General features: G+C 42.0%; 1 protein-coding gene across 4 annotated transcripts in view; it reads left to right on the top strand.

The window, feature by feature from the left end:
* SAMHD1 (SAM and HD domain containing deoxynucleoside triphosphate triphosphohydrolase 1) overlaps positions 1–19,240 on the top strand; it is a 65,531-nt gene that overhangs the window by 20,148 nt on the left and 26,143 nt on the right. For 3 of the 4 annotated variants that reach the window (XM_074970351.1, XM_074970349.1, XM_074970350.1), the window contains exons 3-11: positions 988–1,060; positions 2,171–2,331; positions 3,587–3,702; positions 4,482–4,552; positions 5,675–5,830; positions 7,681–7,781; positions 7,910–8,018; positions 16,880–16,971; positions 18,756–18,871. In XM_074970351.1, the coding sequence (XP_074826452.1) occupies positions 988–1,060; positions 2,171–2,331; positions 3,587–3,702; positions 4,482–4,552; positions 5,675–5,830; positions 7,681–7,781; positions 7,910–8,018; positions 16,880–16,971; positions 18,756–18,871 (995 nt within the window). Of the gene's footprint in view, positions 1–987; positions 1,168–2,170; positions 2,332–3,586; positions 3,703–4,481; positions 4,553–5,674; positions 5,831–7,680; positions 7,782–7,909; positions 8,019–16,879; positions 16,972–18,755; positions 18,872–19,240 lie in introns of those variants that run through there. The other variant, XM_074970352.1, reaches the window with a different exon arrangement.

Here is a 19,240-nt window from a genome sequence, read left to right as displayed (position 1 = left end):
ACAGTTACTATGACCTGACAGGGTTTTATATTCCTGGAATTGTCAGTCCTCATCTAGGACAAAGGCAACATCCATGTCATGTTGTCTTCATCACATCCTGTTGTATGACTGATACTGCAGATATGTGTGTGTTTTGGCAAAAATTTTCCTTCATTAAGATTTCTTTTGGGAGAGCAAGATCAGTCACTTCTATTCACTCTTGACCTGGCATCCAGAGCTGATTTTTCTTTGATAGTTTTGCTGCGCTTTTTACCTAAAACTCCTCAGCCCACCTTCCTGAGCGTTGTACTACTTGTTAAATTCACACAAGTGGGAATATACACAGGCCACTTGAAGACATGAAGGTTGCATACCCTGTAAACACAGTTTTTTGAGATGAGCCTCTGCCTTTTCACAGTCCCTGCCCACCTTCCCTACTTCTTCAGAATTCCCGAATTAGTGGAAGGAACTGGCTGGTGGTTGGGGCCACTCCCGCTTTTGTACACTCAGAACCTTTCAGTATGTGAGGGAGCGGGAGGGGGTGAGTGGGCCCCCGATGGTGACTGCTTTTGAGAACGTTCTGGAAGCTCATGGCATTGGCGCCGTGATCCCAGAAGTGAATGTGAAGAGGCTCATCTCGAAGAACTCTGTTTACAGGTAAGTAACCTTCATTTTCCTTGTGTTCATGGTTTTGAGTTGTAAAAAAAGTGGATTTAGCAACCTTCACTGTTTGCAAACAATTTTTTTATGAGTATACATGTGATTTTTTTTTTTCCCCTTGCCTATCTTAACCTCAGTGAGGTGCTAGGTTTTATAAATGAATGTTTTAAAAACTGTTTAAGTTCCTTTCCTGAAAGCCATTATAGAAGTGTATATTGCTATTTCGTATTACTACAGCAAATGAGGTAAAAAATCATGAATTTATATAAGCAGCTTCATAAATGGTTAAATTAGTGTTATTTTGCTTTTCACTTTATAATAATTTTCAAATCTTCTTGATATTTCCAGGCCCTTGGACTTGAGAGTGAAATTGCTTGTTTGCCTGCAAAAATTAGAAAAAAATCATGGTGATATAATGAAGGTAAGTGTAATGTCATGTTGATCTGGAACCAGGATCCTAACTCTCAGGATTTTATTCCTACTTTGAAGATGAGACTCGGGTTTTTTCCCCCCTCCCTCCAGGGTCATGTGAGTAACTCTTTTAAGTGTATTTACATAAAGAATCTCAAGGTAAATGTGGTGTTGGAATAATGATATTTAAGTGATATAAAAGTAGGCAAAGGAGGATAAAAATAGCAGCTCTGCCTAACGTTTCTGGGCATGTTTCTGTACTTGCAATGGGGTTGTGCAGCTCCGTCCTTTCCAGTAGGTGAAATAGCTTCTTGCATCTGCAGGTCCCCATTTAATATGATCATAGAAGGCACATCTAGAGAAAGAGCATTAATATTGAAAAGGTGGTTGTACAGAGCTACTGAAATTAGATAGTAATAATTTTTGTTGCCTCAGTCTGCTTTACTTAAATATTCATAGTTAAGTCTTTACCGTGTGCTTTGGCAGAATGAATGCCCAGATGTATAAAGTATTTAAATTTGTATCTTTTGTAGTTCATTACCCAGATTTTTCTAAAATGTATAATTTTACTTAAAGGTGACCTTCAAGAAACTTAACAAGTTGGAGTTGCCTTTTTTTGTTGCTTTGTGTTGTAGAAAGGAAGCCTGGATAATTGTTCCCTGCTTATTGTCCTTCCTAACCCTCTGAACTCTGTGTTTCTAAAAGCGAGCAATGCCAAGTCTGCTCTTTCCTGGCGTTGCTGGTGGACTCTTGTCTCAGAAATGTATTGTGGGCTCTTACTTTAATTGACGGAGTAGGTACATTGACTCTACAATAAATACATCCTTTTTCCCATGTGTTAGGAATTTGAGTTAAATAGGAGTCAACAAGGTTGTAAGCTGGCTGGCTGGAAATCCCTTATGCTCTCAGTTATTTAGCTGTAACTCTTTTAATGTCATAACTTCACTATTCTCCAGTACTATGGCATTTTCCAGGATAGACAAGAACTGAATTTTAAAATTTAAAAAAAAAAAAAAATTGACAACTTTTCAGACTTCCTTTATCATAGAAAGTCAAGCCTTTTCCCTTTTGTAGGTCATATTTTTAAACCTTAGTTTCAATGGTGTTTGAAATTTTCTAGGTTTTTAATGATCCTATTCATGGACATATTGAAATACATCCTCTCCTCGTTCGAATCATTGACACACCTCAGTTTCAACGCCTGCGATATATAAAACAGCTGGGAGGCACTTACTATGTTTTCCCAGGAGCATCGCACAACCGCTTTGAACATTCCTTGGGGTAAGGCAATATTCTCATGCATATAAATCTCCTCCATTTTGATTTCTCTGCCAAGGTTATCTTCCTTTCCACCAGTCTGGAGTGACTGTAGGGCTGGGCTGGTGTATTGTCTAGTTGGAACTTAAAACTAGCATTTTAGACAATGAGGATACCACTGTCTGAATTGTTACTTAAGGTTTGTTTCCAGAGGTGGGCAACAAAAATTACGAAAGGCTTTGAGAAACTTCTGTCTGAGAGTGAAAAGATGGTGGTACTTCTCAGTTTAGAGATGAGAGGATTTGATAGCGGTAATAATTAATAGTGTAGAGAAGGTAAATCATGCATTAATCCTTCCCTTTTTTCATAACAAGAATAAGGGGTCATTCAATGAGATTGAATGACAAATGTAAAGTTGATAAAAAGATATTCTTATATAATGCATAATTAACCTATGAAACCCATTGCCGCAATATATAATTAGGGTCAAGAGGCCAGAAGAATTAAAAAATGGTTAGGTATTCTTGTGGATAATGAGAACATCTACAGTTGCATAAAATAGGATTCAAAATAAGGGATATGAACTCGTGCTCCAGGGCGTAAGCCAATCAATAACTGATTATGTTAGGAAGGAACTTCCATAATCAGGTTATTGTCTAGTTGTCCACAGTGATTTTTTTTTTTTTTTTTTGCATCCTCTGAGACATCTGGTTATGGGCCACCGTCACGGTGCTGCATTGGATGGACTAGTGTAGACCAGTCCAATGTCTCTGGAGGTTGGAGAAGTTGAAGGAAATAAGGGCAGAGATCCAAGCAAGAGCAAGCTTGTGCAGGGACGTGGAAAATAAGGATAAGGACTTTGACTATGTGGTAGGTGAAGGAAGTCATTGAAAGGGTTTGTGTTGGAGTTACAAGAGGAAGATGACTTCGGTAGCAGCAATTTTGACTGACTAGAGTGGGAAGAGGGGAGAATACTGTAATCAAAGTGTATTCTTATGAGGTTGGGATGGAATTTTTGAGGAGAGGACTCCTTGGATGTGAAATCTGTTGCTTGTTTCCTTCAAATATATATTTTTTTCCCCATGGTGTAGGTTGTAAAAAAGGAAGTAGCTAGCTTCCATAACTGGACTAAAGTTTAGGTTTTGAGCATCTGTTGCTGCTCTCTACTGCACTAGAGCTATGGTTTGCAATAGCCAAGGCAGAATTGAATTGGCAGTTTCTCTTGTTTGTTTACTAAACCTCAAATTATTAACTTTCTCATATTTTCTGCCTGGAACAGGGTAGGCTATCTGGCAGGATGTCTGGTCCAGGCATTACACGAAAGACAGCCAGAGTTGGAAATAAACCAGCGAGATATTCTCTGTGTTCAGATTGCTGGACTTTGTCACGATTTGGGTAAGCAGCTCTTTAGAACAATTGTTTGGTAGCTTAAATGGTTGCTGGATGTGACGGAATGCACCCATGTATTCACCCCCCTACATGCTATTGTAATAATCTTTGTACAACATATGTGGGTATGATTTAAAACTCATAATTTGCTTCTCAGTATTCTGATAAAATGTGTGGCAATGCGGTATGTGAAGTTATAAGATTCACCTGTATGATGTTGTTAAGACATGTTCCAAACCCCACAGCCTTCCCCAAGCAGAAGTTGGCAAATAGGTCTGTCCTAAACAGAGGAATGTGTGCTTGCCTTAATTTGCATTTAAGAAGTAAACAGAGACTCCAAGTAGGAAGGGAAAACAAAGAAAGCTTAAACAGGTGAAAAAAAAAGAGCAGGGAACATCATTCCACATCAACATTTTGTCTCTTGGTTCTCAGCTGGAAATGTTTTTCAAGAGTTAGTAGCCAGAACACTGCAGTTTTCCTGACACTTCTTGGAAAGTGTGCTAGGATCTTCGATTTCCACTTGGACAGAAGGGAGAGAGGATGAAGATGGACAGAAGGACCTTTAGTTTAATCTTCTATCTGAAGAACAGTCCCTGTGAAGTTGCTATGTCCATTTTTACTCCAGTGTCTGCGTTGGTATAGTGTACTTACTGCATTTGAATCATCTTCTCCCATTCTGTGAAGAGCAGTACAATGAAATGAGAGAATACAAATTCACACAGTTCCTACTTATGTTTTTGCTGACAAACGTTTCAAATTAAGCCTGTACCCTCTTTATTTTTAAGGTCATGGACCATTTTCACACATGTTTGATGGAAGATTTATTCCACTTGCTCGCCCAGGGCTGAAATGGAAGGTAAGTATTTTACACCGAGAACAATATGCAAGCAAAATATGCCACTTAAATATTTTTTTAAAGGAAAAGGTAATTCACCTTTAAATATATGGGCAGCCAATACTGCCTGCTTTTGTGAGCAGACAGTGGTGTTCTAATCTGAGTGACAAGATATTTACCATGATTAAATGTCAAAAAAGGTTTCTCTCTTCCAATCATGGTGATACCCTTGTTCTTTTTATTCTGTCTCATAATATCCAAGCTATGGAGGAGCAGAGGGAATTTTCCTTTTCTTTGCACATACTCCTGGCCATTCTTTCTTCATGTGAGCCTGGGGCAAGAGGGACTGAGAGGAACATTGGGGGTAGACATTTGTCACCAGCTGTCTCCCTGAGCTGTGTGTAGGAAAGCTCAGAGACCCTGCTGTTCATGCACATACACCCTGACTCTTGCACAACAGGGGATGAGGAAAGTAAAATAAAACAAATCCTGAAAACTTGGTTAAATGTCTTTTTGTTTAAATTGATCAGTTCCAAGTTGGCATAGTCCCTTAATGTATATGGGTAGCTTTGCCCACAACCCAGATTTTATAGGCATAAAACATTAACTGTAGACAGAGTAACGAAAGCAGAAATTGAATATAAAAAGGCTAAAATGGTAACAGGATGTTCAAAATTTAGGTTTCAATTTTAAAAAATGGACAGGTTTTCTAGTACTGTTTGGAATTTTTTTTAAATGTAACAAAAATGTTTCCCTATATTCTCTGCAATCCTCATTGTGCTAATACATGAGAAGTGGAAAGAAAACTTGTTGTGAAGAATATTTTAACGTAACAGAAAATGAAGTTGGTCAATATCAAAGTTACCTTTCTCAGTAGTGTAACTTTCCCAGCAGTGAACCTCCTGGATATTAAAACACATGCTTAACCAGCCCAGTAGTCAAAATTCTACACACATGCACTGTGGACAAGTTGACATTAGTATGAGAAGCTTAACTTTTTGCATTTCCTGAGGACTGCCTGGTCCAATGGCTAGAACAGGTCCTTGACGTTAGTCTATTCCCAGCTCAGACATTATGTAACTTTGGCTTAGTCTGATAGCAGCTTGTGTATTTTGATAAAGTAACATCATATACTTTCTGCAGCATGAAACTGCTTCTGTTCAGATGTTTGAACACCTGATTACTTCCAATGGGCTAGAAAAAGTCATGGAAGATTATGGTTTTGTCCTGAAAGAAGATATGGACTTCATCAAGGAACAAATAGGAGGACCACTAGATACAACCCCATGTCGAGGTTTGGTGAGTCAGTTCGCCTCTTCTTTGGAAGTTATTTTAAATGCTCTTCAATGTAAGCGAAATAAAAATATCATTTTTGCTGCTATTCTCTTTTTAAGCTCTATCTGTGTAGTTTCTGGGACACCTTCAGGCACTTAAGTTAGGAGGTCAGTGTGAAAAGTTGTTAAACTTTACTTTGAGATGCTTGGATGGAACATGCTCAAACTGCAGAGTGCGTTGTTGTTTGTGGGTTGTTAGCAGTTGGTGGATTCATTGATATGCTAAGCACTCAAACCTTCAAGAAGTACAATCCCTGCTCCAAGAAGCTCAAAAACTAAGGCCAGGTTGAAAAGTAGACAGCTACAGGGAAAGGAAATGAGGCAGTTTTTGTATACAAGTCAACTTGTTCATGGCAAACAACTTTGTTGAATTGGGTCTTTAATGGGAACTTACATGTGGACAAGGTAGGGGCCTTGATGAGCTTGGAGTTATATCGTGCATAGGGAGCCACAAGGAGGTGATTCAGCAAGAGGCTGACCAACAGGTGAACAAGGCTGGAAGTACTGGAGCAGAGGACGCTTTACCAGAGCAAGGGGCAGAATTGTGTTCAATCTTGAAGGGGTGACCAAATGGAAACTTGATAAAATGGTGATTGGGAAGCCAGTGGAGGGATTCAAAGAAGGGAGTGATGTGATCGAATTAGGCAAGGAAGGAGAGTTTACAATTATTAATCTTCATAACCCAGCGAAACAGCCAAATCTTATCCTGTTATGCAGATGAAGAAACGGAAGTACAGATGTTCAGTGACCTGCCCAAAGTTATACATTCAGTCATTGGCAGAGCTGAAACTAGAAACCCTACCAGCATGCTTCTCTGACCAGATGGTTTCTTTAAAGGGAAGCTGTTCCAGTAGGGGAGATTCCAATCACTGCAGCAAATTACAAAGGCTTACGCAAAAACCATACATAATAAATGGAAAGCCTCTATCTTGACAGCTTGATACAAAATAGAATTCAAAGATTCATCTTTGTTATGACAAACGTTGGTGTTTACAGATAATTAATTATTTGTATTACAGTAATTCTTAGAGGCCATCATCAAAATCAGGATCCCCTTGGTACTAGGCAGTATACAGACACTGTTGCCTGCCCCACAGAGCTTGTGTTCTAAATAGAAAAGACAGACTGATAAATAGACAGACAACATAAAAGCAAAACATTTGTTAATTGCATTTCCTTTTTTCAGGATCTTTTTATGGAATTTTAAAGTTGCCATGAAGGCTACTTTTTGGTTAACCTCACAAGAAACACTAATACACATGGAACATGCATTTTACAATAACTGACATTCTCTGATTTTTTTCCAGTGCTTGGTAATTGCTGACTTCTTGAGTGCATCTGGCCCTAGACTGAAAGGTGCAAATTTTCCAAAATTGTCATCCCTGGCATTTGAATAGTACAGAGAGAATCTCTCTCCCCTTCTTCTTATGGGTGGCGGCTTGTGTCAGAGCTTGGAGGAGCCAGCAGGGACACAAACTGTCATCACCATAAACTTCTGTTGAGTGGCTTAAAGCTGCAGATTTTCTTTAATTCTGGTATAACTTGCAAATTAAGCACTCTTGTACCCATTTAATCATTTTAGGGGAGTTTGCTGCTTAAACACCAACTCTAGATACTGATGTCACAAGCTTGGTTTCTAAAATTTAGTCTTATTTCTTTTTGTCATATTTTCTTTATTAAATCAGTAGTTTTGATGTATTTATCCATACTGTCATGTGCAAAATCAAAATGTATTCCTGACGTCTATAAACACATTCTGAAATTGCTGCTGACCATGAGTTAACCTATTCTGAATAAGCTGTTCTGGTTTTCCAGTGGCCATACCGTGGTCGATCAGAAGAGAAAAGCTTCCTTTATGAGATAGTGGCTAACAAAAGAAATGGCATCGATGTTGACAAATGGGATTATTTTGCCAGGTACAAATCTTCCTGATGTTAGTTTTATTATAATCCTAACAAAAAAATTGCCCAATGCTGCTGCTTTTACTGTAAGTAAAATTTCATTATTGAATACTTTTAACTCATTCTCTCTGGAATACTTTTAGGGATTGCCATCACTTAGGAATCCAGAATAATTTTGATTATAAGCGCTTCCTTAAATTCGCTCGGGTCTGTGAAGTGAAAAACAAGAAGCATATCTGTACCCGTGACAAGGTAAACTGCATGGGGGAGAACAGAGGATGTTAACTTGTGAAGTATTGTACTCTTGTAGCAGCAGATTGAAAAGCATAACCTGTCATGAAAATGAACGTGAGGTCAATTCTGCTCAGCTAATGGAATGCAACCCTGAAGTGGGTTGCATGCAGGAGCCTAGTGGGTTTGCTAGCATACTGGTGGAGAAAGGAAAGCAGCAAAAATCCCTGGGTTGTTGGGAGCCTGAGGAAGCTGGGCAAGGAATTGAAGAAGCAGTTCATTCCCTCCCCTTTCTCTTGTTGCTGCCAACATTTCCCTGAGAGCCTTTTGTAGTAAAGTGAGTGCACAGACCTGGAGCTGAGCACAATGCAGGGACCGGGGGAGGTGCTTCCAACATTAGCACCCCCACCCCTGGGGACACACATAAAGTGATGCCACAGTGTGAATTTTTTGGCTGCTTTGAGTCATGGACCAGAAATGGATAAACTGCTGTCTTAGGTAGGGTGCTTAGCAGGAATGGGAGGAAGTAGTTGCTGCCCCAGGAGATGCTGTCAAAAGTAACACAAGGTGGGAGGGATAGGAGCAGCTCCCGCTGCTACTCTTATCATGGGGGGGGGGGGGAAGGGCTGGATGTATAGCAGTACTTTAGAGGTCTGACTGAGAAGCTAGAGCCCTTGGGGTGGTCTGCCCATCGCACACTGCCAGCCAGTCACCCTTATCTCTAGTACCAGGGAAAGCAGTTGGTGAGTTGGCTTTTGGATGGGATTAAAATCATAGCCAGCCAGTCTTGAAGATAGAGGGTAGTTTGGAAGCCATCCACCAGTTCCTACTTTTCTTGTCTCTTTCCCAGCATTGCTACAAGTAGCATAGTTTTGTGAACAAGAGTAGCTGAGAAACAGACATCCCCTTCCCTGCCAAATTATGCCTTGTCTGAGGGGATGGTATTTCTCCTTGACTTTCTAGGTTCAGAGATCCAGCAAGGATTCCAACCTCTCTCAGCAGTTCCTTTCAACTAGTTATTCTCAGGGCGATATGTATTCTACCATGCTTGAGCTGTGTAACTTGCAAAATCTACTTGTGCTACAGAACTTGTTGAATCCAAGATTTCACTTCTAGAAACACAAGTTTTGATTGTTCACGGCCGAGAAGAGAACTAGTAGTTCAAGCCCTTCCCTCCCCAAATTTAGTCATCTCCACCTTTGCCCACATGGTGAATTCCTTACCAATGCTAAAAGCCTCAGCCAGTTCCCTAGTGCCAAAACCCAGCACCCACACATTCCTGGGTGCCCAAAGCCCTAGCCATTTGATACCCAGCCACTTAAGCCTCTGGCTTCCCAGCAATTTCTCCTGTGCAGCTATGCATTTTCAGTACCAAATTCTGCAGAGCTTTGAAAGTGTATTAATTTTCATGTTGAATTCATTGAAAATCTCTGTTTTAGCTTTCCTGAAGCTGATATGGAACTTCAGTTTGCCATCTCTAAGTATTGTAGAAACCAGGGAGCCTTGCCACAGAATTCTAGGTCCAGCTTGTCACCGAGTATGTGGGATGTTGGTCATTCTCTGTACCATACGGTTGACCTTGTCTGCTTCTCACCCCATATCTTCCAAAGCAGAAGGTGTCCCTTCATCTCAGCATGGAGGCTGCCCCGTCTAGTTCTTGATGGCCCCTACAGCACAGGCCACCTGTGCAGCTGCCTGGAAACTGGAAGGCTAGAAAGGTACTGCCACAGGACAAGTAGCAAGTAAATTTAACTTGAAAAGAAGGCTTGTCTATGAGTGCTGGTCATATACAGTATTTTGTAAGGTGTTGGCAAATGGGTGAGAGTGAGATGATACTTTTAGATACTGTTTGTGTTTTACAGTGGGGAAGGCAGCTTGAGCTAGTGCATTTGAACATAGGACTGGAAGTGAGGAACTTTACAGTTTATCCGTGCTCCAACTTTGACTCCTTTTGTGACCCTGAACAACTAGTTTACCCTTGCTGCTGTTTTCCAATCTATAAAATAGAGAAAATACCCTCCTCACATGGGGAGTTCAGAATTAAGTAGTCAGTGCTACAAGGACTGTGCATGCTTTTACACTTAAAGTGCTAAATATTATTTTTATTTTTAAATACTGCAATACACAGCTTACCTCATGGTGATAACACTTGAGAGCTATTTCCCCCTATATCTGGCTATTCTTAGAAGCCCAGATAGACATGGCAATTGCAGGAGCATACTCCCTTTATATTCAGAAGTTTGAATCCACTCTTTAGATTTATATATACAATATTTTGAAAATCAAACTGCTTTTATTACTGAATGGTGGATTAGCAGCTCATAAAATAAAATAATTTTTAGTGATATCCAGGGTCAGAGAAAAGTTTAGACACCTGCTAGCCAAAGACTGGCATAGGCAGCAGTGCGTGTTTGGCCATAGGGTGTAGAGTCCTAACAGCGCTCAGAGGAAGTAGAATCCTGATGAGAAGCCCCGTCAATACCACTGCCTCTCCCCAGTTACTGGGAGGGGCATGTACTGGGCTTCCTGCCAAGGTGCCACACCTGGAATCTGCTTGTGGAGAGTGGAAAGTATTTTTCGTACAGTCTTAGCTAGTAAATATCAGGTAATTTGTGAGATTGCTCAACTCCCAAGTCAGCTTCTTCCCATCTATAGTAATCATTCCTCTCACCTTTTCTGCTTCTGAAGTTGCACTCACTGACTTTTGTCCTCCTGATTTTGAGGAATTGAGCCACTGGGCATAATCTTCTGTACAGCCTGCACCTTCCTGAGGTTATCAGGCGGGAGATATGCTCGGTGCTAGCTCCTTTGTTGAATAGCCAGTGCTTTCCTTTGATCTAGCATGAAAACAATGTATAGATCAGTACTCCCCAACTTGATGGACAGCCACCTCAGGGCAGCATTAACTAGTCTATTAGTGTATATCTACACTGCAGTTGGGAGTGTGCCTCCAAGCCTGGGTAGACAGACACGTCTTCGCTCTGCTCAAGGTAGCATGCTAAAAAGACCAGTGTGAACATTGCAGCATGGGCCATGGCTTTGGCTGGACACCCAGCTTCACAGCCAGAGGGTCAGTTGGGCTTGGACTCAGGTGGATAGCCTAAGCCGCCACCTGTGCTGCAATGTCCAAACTATTATTTTTAGGTACACTCCGAGGTGCAGTGTAAACATACCCTAAATGTCGGTATAAAACCTAAGTAAAATGAATAGAGTTGGGGGGCGGGGGTGTGTGTTAATGGAGTACAGAGGAGCTGTGTGCTCGCAAAGCTTCATCACTCTGTGTCTCCCTGCAGATGTATAGTGGTGGGTAGATCCCTGAAAGCCGGCTCAGAGTTCCCTGTGTGCTTGTATATTGGTTCCTCTTACCGCTGGCTGCATGGGCAGTTTGGATGATACACTACTGCAGACTCAAGCCACAGTCTGCTGGCCAAAGTTTTTCTTCTCTGCTCCTATGGCACTTGGATCAGCCTCAAATGCACAACCCGTGCAGTCTGACCTGAGTAGCATGTTGGCCTCTGAGTGGATTGGGAGGGGAGCAGAAAAATAGAGCCAGAAGAGGAGAGAAAATAAAAGACACGAGGGAAAACAATGTGAAGGAGTATGTTTAGCAGAGCAGGCACAACAGAGCTAGGGCGTGGGACAAGGAGATATGAAGAAAGAGAAAACTAGAGGTTCAGCGGTGGTGGGGCAATAAAATGGGAGTGCCCCCTTGGACCAGCTAGATTAGTGCTGCTTTTCTTTGCTGCCACTTATTTGGAGCAGGCACACCAGGGAAGAGATGACCAGTTGCTTGCACTCACCAGTTGATACTGGTGAAATGGGTTGACATTCATTTTAAAGTTGACACTGGCAAGTATGTCTCCTCCCCCCCCCCCCCCCCCCCCCCAGTCCTCATGAAGGAGAGATTGTGCAATCCTGTTAGGTGCTTAGAGGTATTCTCCTTGTTTGCTCCAGCTGGTTGTCATATCTTTCCATTGAAAACACTGGTGATCGAAGGTGATATGAAGTAAGAGGCACTTCTTTGGTTGGCCAGCTACCAGTAGTACTCCCTGCAAAGTACATCCCCATTGCGTAGTAAGGTTTGAATATTATTAAGTAAAGTCTGGAAAGATGTGTTCTGTGTTTCATGTACCAGATGTGTTCTGTGTTTCATGTTTCATGTGTTCTCTTGACATGTCATGTTTTTATCAGTTATAACTTGTGCTATTTTCAATTTGCTGAATATGTATCACTTCCTTATTTCTTAATTTATTTTTCTAATTTATTTAAAAACAATTATTAAATCTACTGTATGACTTCCAGAGAGATGTGAAAGCACATCTTCCAGACCTTAAACAATGAATTTATATTGTGGCCATAATAGCATGATAGCGTCTGTATAATGACTGAATCCAGACTCCTTTTACTAAATACAGTATGTTGCTGTCTTCTGGTTCTTACTGTGTCCAGAAATTCTCATGCATGTGTATCGGTATTGAAGGCACTGTGCTTGCCTTTCTGTGTTGTCTTCCAGGTTTTGATTTCATAAATGGGACATGACCGTTATGTACACCCAAAAAAAAAAAAAAAAAAAAAGTTTAGCTAGTTTGTCTTTTTCTGTGTACAACTGAGCAGTATTTTGTTGAAACAGTTCTGTATGCTTTCTTACCCATCTAGCCAGAGTGATGTGGATTATGCTGGACTTTGCTTATGGGTTTTAGTTATTAAGGAATTGTCCCCATAATACATACAAAGTCTCCTATCAAAAGCTTTTTGTGTTCCTGGATTGCTAGACTTCCCGGTGCTCCTATGTGCCTCATCTCCAGGAACAGTAGATGAAGAGCACCTATTAAGAAAATTAGAGCAGATAAGGATAAGTCTACTGTCGGTAGACAGGATACTGGGCTGGATGGACCTTTTGGTCTGACCAAGTATGGCCATTTGTATGCAAGGATGCTCAGTTTTCCTCATCCTGTGCCAGAATGGAAGGTTACAGATACTATTGTGTAATATGGGGTGTCTCAATTTTAAACTGAGCTCACAGCAAACTTCAGGTTTCTGGCTTCTGAACTATATATATATTTGTAAATTCATGTTCTTCTTTGAGTGCTGTCCCTGGGGGTGCTCCACTTTAGGTGTTGATGCACCCCTGTGCTCGTAGCCAGAGATTTAAGGTAGCAGGGTCTGGTTGGGCTGCACATGCACAGACCCTGTCTCACGTTTCCTTAGGCGGTTAACTGATGCTTGCGGCCAACCCTTCCCCTCTTCCTTCTCTGTTGGCTCGAGTTGGAGCATTCAGCAGCACCTCGCAGTTACTCTTAATTCTCTCTTCTTCTGTTTCCTTTTTACCTGTAGTTAGTCGTCTTCATTGAAATACTATCTCCTTTTTCTCTTTCCCTGTCTCAAAATAAATAAATAAATCCTTACAGGACCCTACGTGTCATTTACCCAGCGACTGCAGCAGCTCTACAGCTGTATCTCTCTCCATACAACCAAGAGACTATGCCCCTTCTGGGGCATGCCTGCCCCCCTTGGCTTTAAACGTTGCCCTACCTGCTAGCTGTCAATACCCCTCTCAGACGGCCACTCACAGCGTGTCTGGTGTCTTGGTGAGGGACACATACAACAAAAGTGCCTGCACTGCCACAACTTCAAAGCACGCACAAGAAAGGCAAGAGTTTTACAGCTGAAGCTTTTCATGGAGAAATCTCTCCAGGAGGTCTGAACCCCTCCTGGCCAGAAATTGCCTATGGCCGGGTTGCACAAAGGCCCCTCTTCAAGGGCAAAGAAGCCCAACCAAACTGCCAAGAAGGCAGCAAAGAGACAGGAGACCACAGCCCTGACTTCGGAATCATCTAAGAAAAGGCACTCCGATAGCGGCCAAGCACTCCCAGTACCAGCGGCACCAGCTATATCAACAGCTGACGCACCAGGTCCCTCTGATACCGACGATGCCAAAAAGCATAGAGCTCCTAAACACTCGAGCTCTGCCACAAGGGGGAAAGTTAAACCACGCATCTCGGCACCTACAACAGGTGCAGTAACGGAAGTTCTTCAAGATGTGTGTCCCTGTGGTTGCTCTACTACCCTCCCTCCTCCCCTCTGCTTCGGAGTTCTGTCCTATATGGACTCTGCAGTAGAGAAGGAAGGGTGGGGGGCTTGAGGGGGGTTGGCTGCACAGCATCAGTTAACAGCCTGAGGCAGTGTGAGACAAGGTCTGTGCATGTGCGGCCCAACTGGGCACTGCTACCTTAAATCTCCAGCTACGAGTGCAGGGGTGCATCCCCTGCGTCAACACCTAAAGTGGAGCACCCATAGGGGGACACATCTCAAAGAACCTCTGTTACTGCACAAGGTGAGTAACTTCCTCATGTCAGTGTGGCTTCAGAAGTATAACGTTTAGATGAGCAGTCTGCAAGGTGAGCAAGTAATGGAGCTCTGGTCTCCTGGTTGACCCAGAAACCTTATTTATGTGTAGCCTATAATACGGAGGTGAAACACTCTTTCCTTCTGCCTCCAGAACCTCAGAAATCTTTTAGAGGAAGCAGCGAAGCAGAGAGGAATAAGATTCTACAGTGTTGATCCTTTTTGTTGAAAACTTTCTAGAACAGAAACAAAGTTACACCTAATAAAACCATAAAACATTTTAAAAGCACAAAACTTACTTCGCCCGCTTCTCCGGTTACTTATGCACAGGGCCCTACCAAATTCATGGCCATGAAAAATGCGTCGCACACTGTGAAATCTGGTCTCCCCTGTGAAATCTAGTCTTTTGTGTGCTTTTACCCTATACTATACAGATTTCACGGGGTAGACCAGCATTTCTCAAATTAGGGGTCCTGACCCAAAAGGGAGTTGCAGAGGGGGGGTCACAAGGTTATTTTAGGGGGTTGAAGTATTGCCACTCTTACTTCTGCACTGCCGTCAGAGCTGGGTGGTTGGAGACTGGCGGCTGTTGCCTGGGAGCCCAGATCTGAAGGAAGAGCCACCGCCAGCAACAACGCATAAGTAAGGGTGGCAATACCATACCATGCCATCCTTACTTCTGTGCTGCTGGTGCAGCCGGCCAGCCACTGCCACTCTCCGGCTGCCCAGCTCTGAAGGCACCACAGCTGCCAGCAGCAGTGCAGAAGTAAGGGTAGCAGTACTGCAATCCTCTCCTACAATAACCTTGCAATCCCCTCCCCCCAACAATTCCGTTTTGGTTCAGGGCCTCTATAATTATACCACAATGAAATTTCAGATTTAAATAGCTGAAATCATGAAATTTCACGATTTTTAAAATCTTATGACCATGAAATTGACCATGAATTTGGTAGGGCCTTACTTATGCAACACAGAACCTGCAAGGCCTAGGCATCTCCTCACAGGAGCGAGTAGAATCTAGTGGGACTTCTGAGAAAACAAGCTTTTTGGAAGCGAGAAGTTGATGTTTAGTGGGGGAAAAGAGTAGCTGAGTTTTGGAATGTTGGAATAAATCCCAGCGAGATGGGTAGTGGGAAGCTGATGCACTTATAGGTATGTGATAACTTGTGCTTCTGCAAGTTACCATATGGCTGTTTCCTCCATGTATGAGGTTTGTGTGTACGTATATTGTATTATAATGTGTGTATCATCAGATATTGCAGTGTGCCTCTGAATACTAGAGTGGTAGCCAAGGAATGCGGAAGTCTGTTCAGAGCTATTAAGTCAGTTTGAATAATAAATTAATTGCCTTTAGTTGAGAGGTTGTTTTCTTTACTGTTTGCATATTTCTAGAAAGATAGCTGTAAAAAAAAAAAAAATCAGATGGTATTTCTGATCTTATTGCTAGCAGTAACCATCTGGCTAAAAAGTAAAATCATTTGTAGGTTTAAATGGTGCAGCAGCCAAATGTCCAGGACTGTAACCTTTGATTATACTTTATTCTGGATCTAGCATCAGAAAAATGTACTGTCTGCTTTGTAAACATGAAACAGTGTGTTGAAAATATTAAAGACGTTAAAAGTAGGGCTTAGACATCAAAGGAATAGTCATAGCTTATAATGGACAACTTCCAGAAGGGATATTTCACACTTATTGCATGTACATACTGTCCATTGATTATGGTGCTGATCACTTTGTAAAGCATCAGACATAAGTCTGTCAAATATAACTTTCAGCGGCAAAGCTCTTTTCTGTTGCATTGTTTAGAATGTAGTATTTGATACCTTCAAAATTATTTTCAAAATGCATCCTCTTTGTTGATCAGTCACCTTACAATCTCTTCATTCACAACTACAGAAGCTAGAGTGGAAAAAGCACAGTAAAAATGGGACTGTACCCATATCATTACAAATCCAGGTGTAGAAGCTGCTCGTGACTTCAGAATGGTGAAAATCACCCCTTCTGTTGTACAGTGGAAACTGAACTGTGACAGTTACTGTAAGGGACTGCGGAAGACTCTGTGACGGCCTAGCTAAGGAAGAACGCTTTCTCGTGCAGACGGTTACTATCAGTCAAGTTCGGACATGAGGGACTGGTCGAAACCGGTCCCCGACCGGCCTTGACTGCCTTGTGTGGCCCCTTGCCAATGAAGGAGCACAACCCCTTAGTTAAATATACATGAGCTGTTATTGTTAAGGGTTTATTAATGCCTGCTACCCGCCCCTTCGTTGGACTCTGTCCCAGGCATTGCTCCGGTGCGCTGGGCTCTCCGCCTCCGTGACAGCAACACTTGGAGTCCCCGTTGCGGGTGTGTCACTTACCTTCAATAAAGCCAATAGTTCGCCGCTTTGCCGCGTTTGGGCCTCGGTTTTTCGGAGCACCCCTGCCAGGTGTCCCGGGCCTAGAACAAAACAGTTACTTTATCTGAATCCTCAGTGCAGTATCCAGTCGACTTGAGTCAATGTACAAATAAAAGGTAACTTTATCTTTTGTTGCAGGAGGTTGGAAATCTGTATGACATGTTCCATACACGGAATTGTTTGCACCGCAGAGCTTACCAGCACAAGGTTGGCAACATCATTGAAACAATGTAAGTGTCCATTGTGTATTCTGATTGTTCGTGGTTAAGGCTAGGATTTTCAGCCTGTGGCGGCTGGGAGCTGCAGGGTCCCTGTAGTGGCCAGGAGCTGCTGGGTACCCCAGGGGGCCCCCTGGAGCTCTGAGCCACTGGAGGTATTGAGGGTGCCCTGCAGCTCCCAGCCGCCATGGGCATTGGGGGCCCCCGGGAGCTCTGAGCAGCCAAGGGCGATGGAGACGGGGACCTTGGAGCTCTGAATGGGGGCCCCCCGCAGCTGCCAAGCTGCCGTGGGTGGTATGGGGACTCCACAGCTCCCCTTTTTGTCATGGATATTTTTAGTAAAAGTCAGGGACAGGTCAAGGGCTTCCGTGATTTTTTTTTTTTTTTTTTTTTTTTTTTTTTTTGCCAATGTCCTGTCCATTACTTTTACTAAAAATATCTGGGACAAAATCTTAGCTTTATTCATGGTGAGTTGCTGAGATGAATGAAGACCTGCTAAGTTGGGATTTCTGTGAAACCAAGCACGTGTTTGTGCCTCTGTAAAAGGCACAAATTAAGTTTTCTATATGCAGTTTTACAGCACCCTGTCTGTACCCTAATCTCTGAGCATGTCTTGGTCCTTCATCACACTAAGGCAGTTTGGCTATATAGCCTTCTGCCTTTTTGGTTCTAGATTGATTTTTTTTTTTTTTTTTTAATTAGAGACAATCTGAACCCAATAGATTTCCAACTACTAGAAATAGCTTCACTCCTCTGAACTTTACTAGTCTTAAAATGTTATGCTAAATCCATTTTAGAATATGTAAATAATCAATAAGGTATAAAGTGGTGTAAAATCCAGCTGATTTCCATTGGGTTACACAAGACTTAATTTTTAAATAAGCGTTTAAAGTTCTGCAGTATGGTGGTGATTGTGCTTTTGTTCATACATATAAACCAAAAAAATGAAGAGAATAAGAACTCTCCCCTGCCACACTGAGAACCAGTTGACAGCAGATTGATCAAGCCCAGTAATAGAGCAGATGTCCTTTTCATACTGTCGTTTTGTCCATAGACACTGGATGTCTTTAAACTGTTAAAATTTAGGAAAACTGTATTTTTAAATAAATTTTTGTCATGTGCAGTGGGCGAATAGCTTACCTGGCAGCTTACCTCAAAAAATACTTTACAAACATTCATCCAACTTAGTTATTCATTCATGGAGCTATTTAGTCACCACCAAGTGTGTTGTGCTGTGCAGTACTTCTACATTATAATAGTCTGAGCGTCGGTTACTGACTTCCATATTCCTACAGTCAACCAAACAGTAATGTCAAACATGCAATCAGAAGCACTGCATACTGTAAGATTTCTAGTTCATCAGAAGTATGGGGGTTTTAAGTGAAAGTACGCTATTAACTAGTCAAAAGGTCAGTTATTTACTGTTTGATTGCTTCAGCTTCTGCATTGACACACTCAGTTACAAGCCCGGTTTAGTCAATGGGAGACATGAAATGTTATAGGATAACTCAGTGGTTCTGAAACTTTTGTACTGGTGACCCCTTTCACATAGCAAGCCTCTGAGTGCAACCCCCCATATAAATTAAAAACATAATCATAAATGCTGGAGGCAAAGCGGGGCTTGGGCTGGAGGCTGACAGCTCTCGACTCCCAGTTTGAGAACCCCTGGTATAACTGACTTCTTCTGGCTTCATGCTGGGAATGCTTATTTGCTAATGGTCCTTTATTTGTAAACATTTTGGCTTTTCATTTTCTCTTTTTAAAACGCTAAATCCATATCCTGTCTGTCAAAATAGGATTACAGATGCCTTCCTAAAAGCAGATCCCTATATTAAAATAGAGGGCACTGGTGGAAAACACTACAAGATTTCTACAGCAATGGAGGATATGGAAGCTTACACTAAGCTAACAGGTAAGCTTTCACTGATGGTGACATGTTCGTGCCAGCTTACATGGGGTATCAGTTTATAAGTAGGCTAGGCAGAATTTGATTTTTTTAAAAATTTGGGCAGATAGATATTTATCTCTTTAAATTTTCACAGTTCACAACTATGGGGGGTAGAGTGTATCAGACATTTAATGACAGTAGACTCGTAGACTTTAGGGCTGGTAGGGACCATCATGATCATCTATCTGTCGGATATCCTGCACATTAGAGGCCACGGAACCTCACCCACCCACTCGTGAAATAGGCCTGTAAGCTCTGGGTGAGTTACTGAAGTCCTCAGATCTTGATTTAAAGACTTCAAGTTACAGAGAATCCACCATATGCTCTAATTCA

This window comes from Natator depressus, chromosome 13, assembly GCF_965152275.1.
Source record: "Natator depressus isolate rNatDep1 chromosome 13, rNatDep2.hap1, whole genome shotgun sequence".
Classification (NCBI taxonomy): Eukaryota; Metazoa; Chordata; order Testudines; family Cheloniidae; genus Natator; species Natator depressus.
Note: the sequence above shows the minus strand (reverse complement) of the source record. Positions and strands in the feature narration are given on the sequence as shown.